Source organism: Marmota flaviventris, chromosome 2, assembly GCF_047511675.1.
Source record: "Marmota flaviventris isolate mMarFla1 chromosome 2, mMarFla1.hap1, whole genome shotgun sequence".
In the NCBI taxonomy this organism is placed as follows: Eukaryota; Metazoa; Chordata; class Mammalia; order Rodentia; family Sciuridae; genus Marmota; species Marmota flaviventris.
The window spans coordinates 198,391,125-198,405,526 of record NC_092499.1 but is presented as its reverse complement, the minus strand read 5'-3'; the positions used below and the strand labels follow the sequence as shown (position 1 = coordinate 198,405,526).

The following is a 14,402-nucleotide window of genomic DNA, read 5'->3' as shown; positions in this document are numbered from 1 at the left end:
GCACCCTCAGTCTCGAGCGGTACCCGCTCTTTCATGTGGTCACCTCCAGGCGTCAGGAACACAGGAGGGCTCAGGGTCATGTGCCAGGAGCAGGGCAGGTGACACACTCGTGTCCCAGCCTATGCACCGTGTGTCCCCAGGACCAGGGAGGGACAATCTTTTCAAACCAATATTTTGAAAGATCCGGAATCTCATGCAAGTTTCAAGCAGCTCCCTGGGAAAGAACTGGTGGTCTCAGAGGGGGTCCATCCAGCCCAGAGCGCCAGGCCCTGTGTCCCCCCCCAGGAGGAGCCTTCTATGGAGACAGGGAGAGGTGGGAAGGGCTGGCACGGAAGAGTGGGGAACTGTCCCCTGGCCTCAGGCTGGGCTGCAAGGGTCCTGCGGACTCAGGTGCTGTCTCCCCTGGGTCTCGCGTGCAGCCAGCAGGCTGAGGAGGGCACCGGCCTCCTGCGCCCCTCTGCGCCTCCCTTTGCTGCAGGCCTGGAGACCCCACGTGGGGAGGCAGCGGGGGCCCAGGTTGGTTCAGGTTTTAAATTGATAAAATTCCCGGGACATAAAAGCAGCCACTTTACGGCATCAGCTACCTTCCCAGTGAGAGGTGACCACCCTCTGGGTAGCTCCAGGACACTTTATCACCCCAAAAGGAGAGTCTGCACCCGTCGCTCCTGACCGCCCTCCCCAGCCCTGGCAGCCCCACCTGTGGTCCCTGGGGAGTGTCCACTCAAGTGTTCAGGTTAAAGGGGGTCACTCCGTGGGGCTTCGCATTGGCTACCCCTGGGCCCCGTAGCCCAAGAGTTGTCTGCGCCGTGGCCAGTGTCGCTCGCTCCTCTTGGTACCTGGATGATGTTCCATTGTCTGGAGACGCAGGACGGGTGTCCCTTATCCAGAGTGCTGGGGACAGAAACGCTTTGGATTTAGATTTTTCGTAGATTTTGGAAATATTGTCACACGCATAATGAGACACCTGGGAGGGACCCGTCTGAGCTGAGATCTGTCGTGTCTCACACTCACCTCAGCCACGGAGCTCGACCCGTCTGAGTGAGTGTGCGAGGCCACCGGGCCGCGTGGCCAGGGGCTGCCCACCTGCGTGGTGTGGCTCTCAAAGTGTCACACGTGGGCACTTGGGTTCTAGATCCTGGGATTCGGGGTGGCCCCGAGCCCCGTCTCATTTGCCATCTTCTGTCAGTGGTCACGCGGGTCGTTTCCGGCTTAGGCTGCTGTGACGGTGTTTTCAGTCTTCTGGGTGATTCTGGGGACTCTAAGGGGGACTTTTGAAGGAATCGGCCTGCGGTTTCCCGTGGAGTCCTACACGCCCCACTCCCAGGCCCCCTTTCTTCTCCTTCCCACCCACTCTCTCTCCTTCTTTTCTTCCCTTTTCTACATTGATTCCGGCCACCGAGCGGGGCGGGGGCCGCAGTGTCCAGCTCTGGCGCCCTGGGCTGAGTCCCAGGGTCTCCAGCACTGAGGCTCTGTAAACTGAGCAACAAGTACCTCCTTGGAGGGTGGGCAGCGGCACCCAAGGAGACCCCACCCCACCCCCGGGCATCATGCCCCAGCACCGCGGCCACCACTAGGGTGCCGAGGCCACCGCCAGGCAATGTCCCCCGGTGCTCCTCGCTCTCACTGAAGTGGAGGACCCGGTCCTCCCCTCATTTAGCACAAAGTACAGTCAAAACTAGTCACCAGGACGTGCTCTCGGTGGAGGCAATAACCACCCCCACCCCGCCAGGGAGACCGCGGTTCCTGAAGGGACTGCAGTCTACGCAGTTCTATCTAAAGCACAAACGCACGCACGGTACCTAATCAGACGAATAGTATAACTTGAATGTTAAATTTTCATGAAAGGAGGGATTGTTAGGGAGAAAAATGTCTAAAATGATCCCCGGAGCTGGGTGCCATGGTGCAGGCCTATAATCCCAGCAGCTCGGGAGGCTGAGGCAGGAGGATGGTGGGTTCAAAGCCAGCCTCAGCAAAAGCGAGGCACTAAGCAACTCAGTGAGACGCTGTCTCTCAATAAAATACAGAATAGGGCTGGGGACATGGCTCAGTGGTCGAGTGTCCCCGAGTTCAATCCCTGGTACAAAACAACAACAACAACAACAACCATCCCTGGAGAAGGCTGGCAGTAATGGAAAACAGGTTGAGAAATGGGAAATTTGGAACTATTTTAATTTTTTAGATTATTTTAAAACAAAATCCAAAAATGCAATTTGATTTGTTGTTATTAGATTTGGCAGACCTATCGTTCCTCTGTGGGTTACTCTAGAGGTGTCTAGTCCTCGCCCCAGTTTCTGTATTTCTCTCTGGACATGGGGCGCCCTGTGGCGTGGGCGGGTCAGCAGGGCACAGCAGCCTGTGCTTGGCCATCGCTGCCTTGTGGTCTGTCTGGATTGATCCTCGCTCCTCGCGGATCTGCTCTCCTGCTTGTTGTCTGTCTCCTCTCCGTATGTCAGGTGCCACCCCATATCTAGGACAGTGGCTGCCACGTGGTGACCCTGGGGACTCACCAGGAAACACACGATGGTTGGCGGGAGGGAGTGAATGAGTGAGTGTCTCCTCAGAGAGTTTTACTGAGCCAGGGGCCGAAAGTCAGCTTTTACTTAAAACTCAGGGAATTCAATCAACCAGGTAAGGTTCTCCACCACAACAGGCTCAAAATGTCCCTGATGTCCATCTGCCGTAGCCCAGCAGATGGAGGTGACAGTCAGCAGAGAAGGCCCGGGCATGGCAGGGTTCCCAGGCTGGGCAGCTCCCCACCCAGCTGGCCCCTCTTCGTCCTCTGGAGGTGGGTTTGGCTGTCATTACCTCCAGGAAGCCTTCCCTGATCCCACCTCTTCCCCAGTCAGCTTTCAGGACCTTGTTTGTGCCCTAAAACTCCCTGGGAACACGGTCCCCAAGAGCCTCTCGGCTTCCTCCCAGCACCCAGCACGTTGCAGTATGGGGTAAGGTCCGTTTAGAGGTGTGCCTGTGGACCGATGGCGGTCCTTGGTACAGTTACAAGGCGCGGCTGAAACTTCCGATGATTTGGCAGCAAACTGGAGCCGATGAGCCAACTATATGTGAGTGGCCAGGCGAGCCCACAGAGGGGAGCCGTCCTGCAGGACTTATCACCATGTTCTGACTCCTTAAATCTGTCTGAACTAACTTCCTGTCTGTTTCAAGAACTTTCCGGGAGGTCGGCTTCTCTCCATTGTTCTTACTTGAGGGTGCCTGGCAGCTCCTTCACCCTGAAGGACATGTCCTCTGGCTGTAGAACTCGGGTTGACGGCTCTTTCCTTAAGCTCGTGAGAAGCGTGCGCCCCTTCCTTCTGGCCTCCGTGGGCCAGGAGCGGAGCCGCTGTCTTTGGATGGCCTTGCCCTGGGCCGCATTGTGTTCGCGTGAAGAAACAGTGGATCCCACCCTCACAGGTGAATGCTCTAGGACCTTGGCAAGTCCTGCTCCGCAGCCCTCCTTTCTCTGAATAGAACTGGGGCTGGTGACTGTGCCCTCCAGGGGTTGGTGTGACAGTGAAGTGGCACGTGGTGCGAACGCCTGGTTCAGGGCTTGTGCAGATGGCGCTCAGCAGTCCCAGCTGAATGAGGAAGGAACTCGTGGTCCTGTGCCCTGTGGGACTCGTGCTTCTATGTGCTGCCGAGGAAAGGCAGGAGGCCGGCTCCCGCCCGTCTCTGCTACCAAGGCTCTGAGTCACAGCTCTGGGCCACTTGCCTTCCCTTTGGGGCCTCGGCCTTCCCATGTGGATGAGAGGATCTAGCATCAACTCCTGATTCCCAACCCTGCTGTGCATTAGACCTCTCCAGAGAGGTGTCGGCTTGGCTTGGTTCCTTGGGAGATGCTAATGCAGAGCAGGTTGAGCCCTTCTGTTCCTTATGATCTGTCACCCTGGACATTCCTGGAGGTGTCCATAGCTCCCTACTGTCTGTCCTCTACCTGCTCCTGACCTGTCCCTGGAAAAGACCCCTGGAGTCCATTCCAGCCACCACAGAAAAAAACAGCCCGTGGGAACTTCTTACATGATGTGGTTGCAGTTCATTTAAGTGTCCATCTGTCCTCTGCCCATCAGCTCGTGGGAATGCTCAGGAAGGCCCGGCCAGCTGTGCTCACATCAAGATTCACTTAGGTTAGATCATGGACCTAAATGTCAGAGCTACTTCTGTAAAAAGAGACTTGAAAAGAAACAACTGAGAACTTAAAAACTTTTGTTGTTCAAAAGACATTATTAAAAGCTGAAAAAGATAAACTGCAGGCTAGGAGATAACTTTATGAATCATCTGATAAAGAACTTGTCTCCACAATATTTAAAGAATTCATATAACTCATAAGAGGACAAGTCTAACTTTTCAAAAAATGGGCAAAAGGTTTTTTTAGGTGGAATCTCACCCTGTTGCGCAGGCTAGTCTCAGACTTGGGGACTGAGTTCCGCCTCAGCCTCCTAAAACCTGGGATCACGGGTGTGCACACTGTGCCCAGCTAGGTAAAAGCTGTGAGTGGACATTTCACCAGAGAAAACACCTGGGTGGCTAATGAGCACGTGGAAATCATCCAACATCATTAGTCATTAGAGAAATGGTACTTAAAGTCACCATGAGATTCCACTAGGCACCTACTGAAATGGCTCCAACCAAAAAGACCGAATACAGAGGCTGGAGACCCTGGAACCTGGAACCCTCGTGCCTGGGCAGTAGGGCCACAAAATGACCAGACACTCTGGGAAACAATGTGGCCACTTATTTCAATGTCCAACATACACTTACCACATAACTCCACAGTCCACTCACACACTCACACACACATGCACACACACACATACACACCACACACACACGCGCGCACACACATGCACACACACACACAGCCTGGTACACAGATGTTTATTGTTCCATCATCCATGACAGTTAAACATTGGACGCTGTACACATGCGCCACGGAAAACTATTCAGCGATAAAAAAAAGAGTGAACCTCAGACACTGGCTGTAACATTGATGAGAACTAAGCCCCCGCTGGGTGAATGGTGCAGACATGTATTCTACCATCACATTTACATGAATTTCCAGAAAGTTCTTTAGAGAATCAGAAACAGTTCCGGGGCAGCTTGATGCTGGGGCTGGGGACTAGCTGTGAACAGGCAGAAGGGAACCTTGGGGTAACAGATGCTTTGAAACTAGATCATGGAGACAGTTGCACAATTCCACCAGTGCTTTAAACATCGTCAAACAGACACAGTGGTGGGATTTTATAGTGTATAAATTAGACCCTAATAAGTTTTTTAAAATGCAACAGAGGCCATGTGTAGATTGCTGAGAACAGACCCCAGCCAGACTGCCTGGGAGCCTCTCCCAGCTGCTGTCACCCCTACCTATGTGGCCTTGGTCAGGCACTGGACCTTTCTATGTCTCTCTTTCCCCATGAAGAGCTCAGCATGGTGCCTGACACACACAGGTCACTGCTGGGTCACTCCCTTCTCGCTGCAGGCTCCTGCCCCATCAGCCCTTTTCCCATTTCTCTGGCCTTCCAAGTTAATGCCCACCTACCACAGGGCCTTTGCAGTTCAGTACTTATGAATATTCTTCCTCCTGAGATATTTCCATTCCTGGCCTCTTCTTATCAATCATGTCTCAGCTCAAATGTCATCTCAGATTCTCCTTCCCTGACCACCCCGTCTTAAACACTACCCCACTCGTGAATCCTTTTACTTATCCACTGAAGAGCACTTTCTAGTAATAATGGTACATTTTATTCCCATTTCGTAGATGGGGAAACTAAAGCTCAGAGAGGTAACATCATCTCATTTATTTATTCAGGACAAAATCATTACCTCCTCACACTCATGGAGATGGCTACTCTAAAATGATAATAAATAAATTTTGGTAAAGATGAGGAACTGGAACCTCGTGCACTGGTGGTGGGAACGTGGAGTGGGACAATCTATGGAAGACAAAATCAAAAGCAGACCTACCCTAGACCCAGCAATTGCATTTCTGGGTATACATTCAAAAGAATTGAAGGTAGGGTCTCCAAGAGACACCTCTACACGTGCTCATAGCCACGTTATCCAAGGGCAAAAGTTGTAAATGACTCAAATGTCCATCGACAGATGATTAAATAAGTGAACTATGGTCTATGCGCACGGTGGAATGTTCTTTATCCTGAAAAGAGAAGGAAATCTAACTCAGGCCGCATCATTGGATGAGCTTTGAAGACACTGTGCCCTGTGAAATGAGCCCGTCATGAACACTGTGGGGTCCCCTTGGACGAGGTTCCTGGCCTAGTCAGACAGTCAGGAAGCAGCATGGCAGGGGTGGGGGGCTGATCAGTGCAGAGAGTTCCGACTTTACAAGTTGGAAAAGGTCCTAGAGACGGACGCCAGGATCACACGGTGTCAATCACGCTGCCCAGCAACACACTTTAAAATGGCTGAGATGGTGAATATTGGGTCATTTGACAAGAATTTGTAAAATAAATAACATAAGAACACAAACCTCGAGGGTCAAGGGAATCAGTGTTGTGTGCAGTGTCTCATTTCTGTCCCCAGTGTCCCCTGCAGAAGGACGTGATTTGTCTTCAGAGAGATTTGGTAATGGAGGCTCTGATCCTGCCCCAGCCTCAGACCTCCAAGACCCACCTGGCCACCACGTGCTTCTCCTCCACCTCTCTCTCTGATTATGAGAAGCCTAATCTGTACCCCGTCTCCTCCTGCAGGTACGGCCGGCCTCTACCAAGGAACAAACGGGCTGACCAACGCAGCGGGATTCGGGGTGCACCAGGTCAGCGCGGCCCACACGGCTATTTTCTAAGTTCCCCTCAAATCCGGGGGTCCAGAGAGCCCACTCCACATGGTGTCCACCAGAACTCCTTCCTCTGAGTCCCCAGGTTTGCAGACCACAGGGGCCGATTGGGCAAGAGGCCACTGGAAAGATCTTTTTGAAGATTTCCAGGATATCCTGGGGGTAAATGTTCACTCTTGCCCTGTCCCCGCCCCCCCACACCTGCTGCGTCTAGGAGTGAGGGGCAGGTGTTTCTCACCAGGCCACGGCCTCCCAAAGGGGCGGCATAGCCTGCTCACCTCTGCATCCCCAAGGCTAAAAGCCCTGCACATAGTAGGTGCTTCAAAAATCCTGGTTTAACCAGGTGCCAGCTGGTATTGAGAGCCTCCGGTTCACTTCGGGAGTTCCTAGGGAATTCTCCTGCCGAAGGGCTCAGAGCCGGTGCCGTCGGCACTCCCCGCCTGTGTGTCTCCAGTTATTTCTAAACAAGAGACGAAGGTGCTTTCAGACTAGTTTTAAAACTGTGCCAAGGGCAGATGGGCCTCTGGACCCATGAGGAAGGTACCATTTCTTCTTCAGTGAGATGAAATAGCTGAGTCACTGAAACTTGGAAAACACAAACATCGTTCCACGTGTGCTTGTGAACTTCCAGTGGACTCCGTACAGAGATAAGACACTCGTCAGTGCCACAGAACTTCTGTAGGTATGATTAGGGACCCAGGCATTTGTCCCTGTCACCATAAGACCTTCTCAAGAACACAGACTCCCTGGAAGTTCTGACTCAGTAGATCTGGGCTGGAGCCCAGGACGCCGACCTCCCTGAGAGTCCCCTGCAGGGAGGAGCACTGGTCATGGGGACAGTGGGACCAACCGTGTGAAACGGTGACTCTGGGAGAGTTGGACAGATGAACTTGACCAAAGGGGATCGACATCATCGACTTGGTCTCCGTGACGCCCTCAAAGAACATTCTGGATCCCTTACGCTTCCAGGGGCTGTTACATTGCACCTTGGGGCTGTTACATTGCACCAAGTGACCTGGGCTCCTGGGTACAAGTGGCCTTCATTGTTCATTCACCTCACTGAGTTACCATGTGTGCCAGGCACTGTTCCCAGTGCTGGGGACGCAACAGTGGCCAACATGACTGTCGAGGCCACAGCTTGTCCTTCAGGGTCACCTCCAACTGCCCATCCCTGAGTCCCTGTCCCTGGGAGTTTTTCTAGTGCACAGGGCAGGCAGGAAGTGCCGGGGTGTCACCCCTGGAGCAGAGCTCGAAGGGGGTGAAGTGGGGTGTAACCCCCAGCCCCAGCCCAGGTCCCCGGGATGCCCAGCGCAGGTCAGCTCAGCGCCCAGAGGAAGCTGACCAGGCTGCCCTCCCTTCCCTTCGCGCTCACCCCCCTCCCCTCCTGGGGTCTCCTTCCCCTTCCAAATGTGCTACTGGCGCTGGTCCTTGTCCTAGAGTCGCTCCTGGGAAACCGCAGTGAGGACACCCCCGCCCTTGGAGAGCCTTCACCCTCATATGGGACAGTTCTGGGCCCAGGGGGCGCAGCCCAGGAGGCCCCCTGCTCACGCCGGGCTGGGCTTTTCTCTCTCCCCAGGACTATCCTTCCTACCCCAGCTTCCCCCAGAGCCAGTACCCCCAGTATTACAGCTCGTCCTACAGCGCTCCCTACGTCCCGGCCGGCAGCCTCTGCCCTTCGCCCCTGTCCACGTCCACCTACGTCCTCCAGGAGGCACCGCACAACGTCCCCAACCAGAGTTCTGAGTCCCTGACTGGTACGTACGCAGAGTCACCTTCGGGGGTCACTCGTGACTGTGTGGTCTGAGCTCCTACATGGAAGAGGGGCCCAGATGTGGTTCAGTTGTAATGAACTGGTCACCCCAGGGCTAAATCCACCCCCAGATGTGTTGTGGCCTTTCCGTGTGTGTGTGTGTGTGTGTGTGCATCCAAGTCCAAAAGTAGAAATGTTTACCTAAAAACCCTCACTTCTGGCTTCTTTTGAAAGCTCTGCTGGCCTAGCCACAGTCCCAAGGAGCAGTGTTTGGTCGAAACTAAGCCCACCTGGTGCATTTAGGAAGGGTGCGAGGATTCCAGAGCCGGCAGCTTACCTGAGATCCCTTACCCACCTGCCCATGTCGGCCCTGGAGTCTGAACTGTGCTCCAAAAGGCAGGGAGACTGATATTACTGCCATCCATTTTGAGCCAAGGGCATACCTGCTGGTCTTCTCTATTTATATACTTATTAACAAGTATTTATGAAGCACCTGCTGACTTTCCAGGCAGTGTAGACTTGGTCTTTGTGGAAAGTAATCAAATAATCACACAAATACATATTTAACAACATGATAAGGAAGCCATAATTCTCACAAAAGCAGGTTTCATATTACCTAGGCCCCTTTCCCAGATAAAAACGATGACGATCAGAGTCGGGAGCGACTGGCTAGTGCTTGGTGGCCCTGGGATTTGAACCCAGACCTCTTGGTCCCAAGTCGGGGCTCATGCTGTTCATTGGCCCTGCATTTTGAGACCCTGTTACCTGCAGCTCATCTGAGAGCAGAGGCGCAGAGGCCTTCAAGGGGTGGTTCTGTCTCCAAGAGGAGCTTGGACACTGACTGCTGGGTCTCAGGACTGTAGAACACTTCCCGCAGTCCCCAGGCATTCTCCCCCAGGGGCACAACAGTTTTAGGCCACCTCTATGTTAGCCAGGCTCTGCAAGCAGGCTCCTCCCACCACACAGGGCTCAGTCCTGCCTGCAATCGCAGCTGTCCCTGAAAAGCTCCCGCTGGTCTGGACTCAGTCACCTGTCCATCCCCAGACCCATCTCTGTGGCGGGTGGCATGGAGCTGCACCCCGGGTCTCACGTCCACAGCTGGAGCTACAGTTGGGGTCAGCTGAGATGAGGGAAAGGGGGTTTCCAAAGAAACCCAGAGCACATAAGCAGAGGACGCACTGGGCACCCAAGAACAACTGCTCCTGGCCGCGCTGCCGATCGCTGGTGAAGAGCGTGCGGCAGAGTCCACGTCCTGGCCCTTGGTGATCGCAGAGCCTGGGGGGCAAACTCGCAGCCGCCCAGCAGCCTGCGGAGTCTTGCATTCATTCCCTGGACGTGCTCCGTGTGCGTCTTCCCGTCTACGAGGTGTCCTGGGCTCGTCAGCATTAAGTGGCAGCAGTAAAGTCTGAATGAAGATCCCTTGTCTTCTCCTCTGAAAGCCACCAACGTTCTGGGGCTTCGTGGAAGCCAACCTAGCTTGAGGGCGTGTGGACCTTCGTGAATACAGACTCAGGGGAAAGAACAGAAAAGGAACAGCTGGGGTGCTCAGTGCGGCTTTGGATTCAACCCAGAATGTTCCGCCCACAGGGGGCAGAGTGTATGGGGGGGTGCTTATCCCTGCTTTGTTGAGTCACAGACAAGGTGGACAAGCATTTTTAAGTCAAGTTTTAAGGACGTGCGAGGCTTCAGCATTGATTTGGTCATTGTGTTCTCACTCCAGAGTATTTAGCACATGCATAGAACCTATTCAGCAACTTCTAAATTGTTTTCTTTGGAGAACAGGAAGTATGACAAACTTTCCTTCTTCATAACCTTGGATTATCTTCAGACACCTTGAATGTGACCTCTGCCATATGGTTTCAACAACGGAAAAAAACTGATAAGAAATCAGGGAAGAGAGGAAGGACAGAAGGAAGAATTAATTAGATGCTACTATGTATCCATGATCCCACGGCAAAGAGGACTCTAAAGACTCCCTTTCCAAGAATTTGGGTTATGCTGCAAGGTTATCTTTGTTCCCCGTCAGAAGTAAGTGACATTGTGTCTCTCTGAATTCCTCTTTTGGTATTCCTCTGTCCTTCACTGATCCTTCGGTCTAAGGTCCAACAATAAGTGGGTGACTTGGATTTTACCGTGGGTCTAACAAGCTCCCATAAACCCTAATGACATCAACAGTTGTCAGCTCCGACTCAGGTCCCTGGCCTCTTCTCCCCAGTGTCCGTCAGAAGGGAAGGGCATGTGAGTGGGCACGCTTCCCACAAAAACCAGTTGGAAACTATCCAGGGTCCCCTCGAGGGCTGCTTCCAAGCTCCAGAGGCTGGCAGTTCACACGCTGCCACCGACAGACCCACCTGCCGATGCTGTTTTGACGCTCCCACCCGCTCCTGCCTCAGGACACTCTGCGCTGACCCGAGTCAGCAGCTGCATCAATGCCAACAGTGGACGAAGCTGCTCGACCCCCGGGCCAATGGGAGATTAAAACGTACTTGAACCAGGTGAAAATTAAAACACAACTCATCTGAATTTAGGGAATATCATTAAAGCTGTTCGCACAGGGACGTTTGTAGTGCAGAGGGTCTGAATCAGAAAAGAAGAAAGGTCACAGCAGGACCTCGTCTTCCACCTGAGGAAACAATGAAGATCCGCATGGAATCCACAAGCTACCAAACCAGAAAATGTCAGAAAAAAGGAAGGTACAAAGTCACCCAAGAAATGCAAGGTGTGACGTCCCAAGAATCGGCCAAGGACAGCCATGCGACGTGACTGTCACGCCCAGAATCTGACAATCTCCATGAAACGGACACGTTCCTCACACGACAGAAACTGACCAAGCTGGAGAGGGACTGAGGCAGATTGACTTCCGTGTGTGTGTGTGTGTGTGTGTGTGTGTGTGTGTGGTCATGTCAAGTGAACCCGGCTCTCCTGGGTGACTGTGATGCTCCAATAAAACAAAGAAAGAAGAAGAAACTACCAAAACTCACACAGGAGGAGGTCACCTAAATAGGCCTGTGTCGGTCAAATAAATTGACTTTTTGTTGTTTTGAAAAAAATCATGAACAAGAGCTGAGGGTGTGACTCCGTGGCAAAGCATCGGCCTATCATGCTGGAGGCCCAGGTTCAATCCCCAGTACAAAAATAAAATGAAATAAATCATAAAGAAAATGCCAAGTCCAGAGGCCTTCACTGATTCTATCAAAGAAATATCCTTTCTACACAAATTCTTCAAGAAAATTGAAAAAGAAGCCATAATTCTCAACACATTCTGTGGTCAGTACTATCCTGATATCAAAATCAGACAAAGGAGAAAACTACTCACCATCAGGCCTCAGAAACTCAGGTATAAAATTTCTGAACAAGATGTTAGCAAATCAAGTCCAACAATGAATTTTAGAAGCGTGGTGTCTGTCCCAAGGATGCAGAGTTGGTCTGAAATTTGAGATTCAATCAATATAATTTGCAACATTCACAAACTGAGGGGCAAAAGATTATTTCAATAAATGCAGAAAACACATTGGATAAAACCCATCATCTACTTCGAAAACACCAAACCAGAAGTAGGGTATAAAAAAAGCCTTTCTAAATCAGAAGGCACGGGTGATGGCCTGAACGTTTGTCCCCATCAGCACCACCACCAAAATCCATGCCCTGCAGTTCTAGTCATCCATATGGTGGCACTGAGAGGTGGGGCTTTGGGAGGTGCTTAGGTCATGAAGGTGGGGACCTTAGAAATGCGGTTAGTGCCCTGACAAGAACCTTAGAAGACGAGATGAGAGCCAGGCAAGGTGGCACACACCTGTAATCCCAGCATCTGGGGAGGCTGAGACATGAGGATCACAGGTTCAAAGCCAGCCTAAGCAACTTAGTGAGGCGCTAAGAACTTAGCAAGACCCTGTCTCAAAAGGGCTGGGGGTGTGGCTCGGGGGGGTTAAGCACCCTTTGGTTCAATCCCTGGTGAGAGAGAGAGAGAGAGAGAGAGAGAGACATACCAATACCAAGAGAGAAAAGGTATCCTCTCTGTCTCTCTGTCTCTCTCTCTCTCTCTCTCTCTCTCTCTCTCTCTCTCTCTCCCTCTTTCTCCCCAGTATGAGGACGCAGCAAGAAAGCCCTTGTTTACAAGCCGAGAAGTAAGCCCTCACCAGGAAATCAATAAACTGGCCTCTTGGTCCTGGACTTTTAACTTCTGGAACTGTGGGAGATCAATTGCTATTGTTGAAGGCGCCTACTTATGGCATTTTTGGTTACAGCAGAAAACTTATAGTACTGGACAGCTAAGACTACCCACAGCTACCCCTAAAATCAAAACAAGATGAAGCTGTCCGCCTTACCACTTCCATTAAACATTATACAAAAGTTCTAGCTAGTCCAATAAAACAAGAAAAGTCACTAAAGGCATCTGAACTTAAAAAGAATGCCACATGATCTGACTTGTATGTGGAATCTAAAGCGTGGAACTCAGAAACACCTCACGCTGTTGGAGGCGGGATGGAATCCCAGGGAGACGTTGGCCAAATGGTACAATGTTTCCGCCTGACCGGAGGAATAAGTTCAGCTCTTGTGCATCATGGTGACTACAGTTACCAACAATGAACTGTTCCAAACAGAACATGGAGTCAGAAATAACCCCACATGAGTACACACAACTGATTTTGTGTGTCTGTGGTGCTGGGGATTGAACCCAGGGCCTTGTGCACGCAAGGCAAGCACTCTACCAACTGAGCTATGCCCCAGCCCCACACAACTGATTTTTGACCACAAGCTGATTTTTGAAACAAGGCAATTCAATGGAGAAAGTGTAATCTTCTCAATAGAAGATGCCAAACAGACATCTATATCCAGAAAACCTAGACTTCAGCCTGTACTCCACAAGACAAAAAAGTAATGGCAAGTAGATCATAGGCTTAAATAAAAACTATCCATTTCGACAAGAAACACAGAAGAAAATCTATGTGACTTGAGTTACAAAGGTTTCTCGTGCATAACACCAAAAGCTTGATGCAAAAAGAAAAAAAATGTGTGTGTGTATATATATATATATATATCAATTAAACTTCACAAAAATCTCAAACAGAAGAATGAAAAGACAAACTGTGGTCTTGGAGAAAATAATTTACCTGATAAAGTATAGACATCCAGAATAAATATGGAACTCTCAGAATCCAACAATAGGGAAACTCTTCAGTAAACAAACGGACAAAAGATTTGAATATACTCTTCACCAAAGATTTAGGAACGGGGGGGAAAAAATCACATGATCAAGATGCTGAGTGTCATGAGCCATTAGAGAGAGGCACGTTAGATCTATAATAAGACACCATTGGGTACCCCCAGGAATGGCTTTAGTCACAGAGACTGGCCATTGCAAAGGCTGGCGGTGGGGTGGAGCAGCAGGAGCTACGGAGGAGGCAGGCGAAGGGACCCAGGCACTGCGCCAAACAGCTCAGCGCTGTCTCACAACGTCAAACATGGCTTTCCATGTGACCCAGCAATCACAGAACTCCTAAAAGAAAAGCAGCTTCTGTCCATACAAAGACTGATATGCAAACATTCATAGCAGCTTTATTGCCACCAGGAACTGGAATCAACCCAAACGTGCATCCACAGTGAATGGATGAACAAACTGTGTGTAGTCACACAGGGACGAGCCGCTGACATGCATAACCTGAACGGAACAGTTATGCTGACCCAACGAAGCCAGACGGCAAAAGGACGCACCTGTGCTGTGGGATTCCACTTGTTTAAAACCCTAGTGGACGAGTCTAATGGAGAGTGGAGGAAACAGATCAGAGGTTTCATGGGAGCAGGGCCAGAGGCAGGATCACAAGGAGACTCAAAATGCTCCCCAAATCTAAAACTTTTTGAGGTCCAGAG

At 51.3% G+C, this 14,402-nt stretch overlaps 1 protein-coding gene across 1 annotated transcript in view; it reads left to right on the top strand.

Moving 5' to 3' along the window:
- Nucleotides 1-14,402, top strand: part of Eya2 (EYA transcriptional coactivator and phosphatase 2) — a 189,464-nt gene that overhangs the window by 107,205 nt on the left and 67,857 nt on the right. The window contains exons 6-7 of the mRNA XM_071609037.1: nt 6,699-6,763; nt 8,361-8,538. Coding sequence (XP_071465138.1) covers nt 6,699-6,763; nt 8,361-8,538 — 243 coding nt within the window. The remainder of the gene's footprint in view (nt 1-6,698; nt 6,764-8,360; nt 8,539-14,402) is intronic.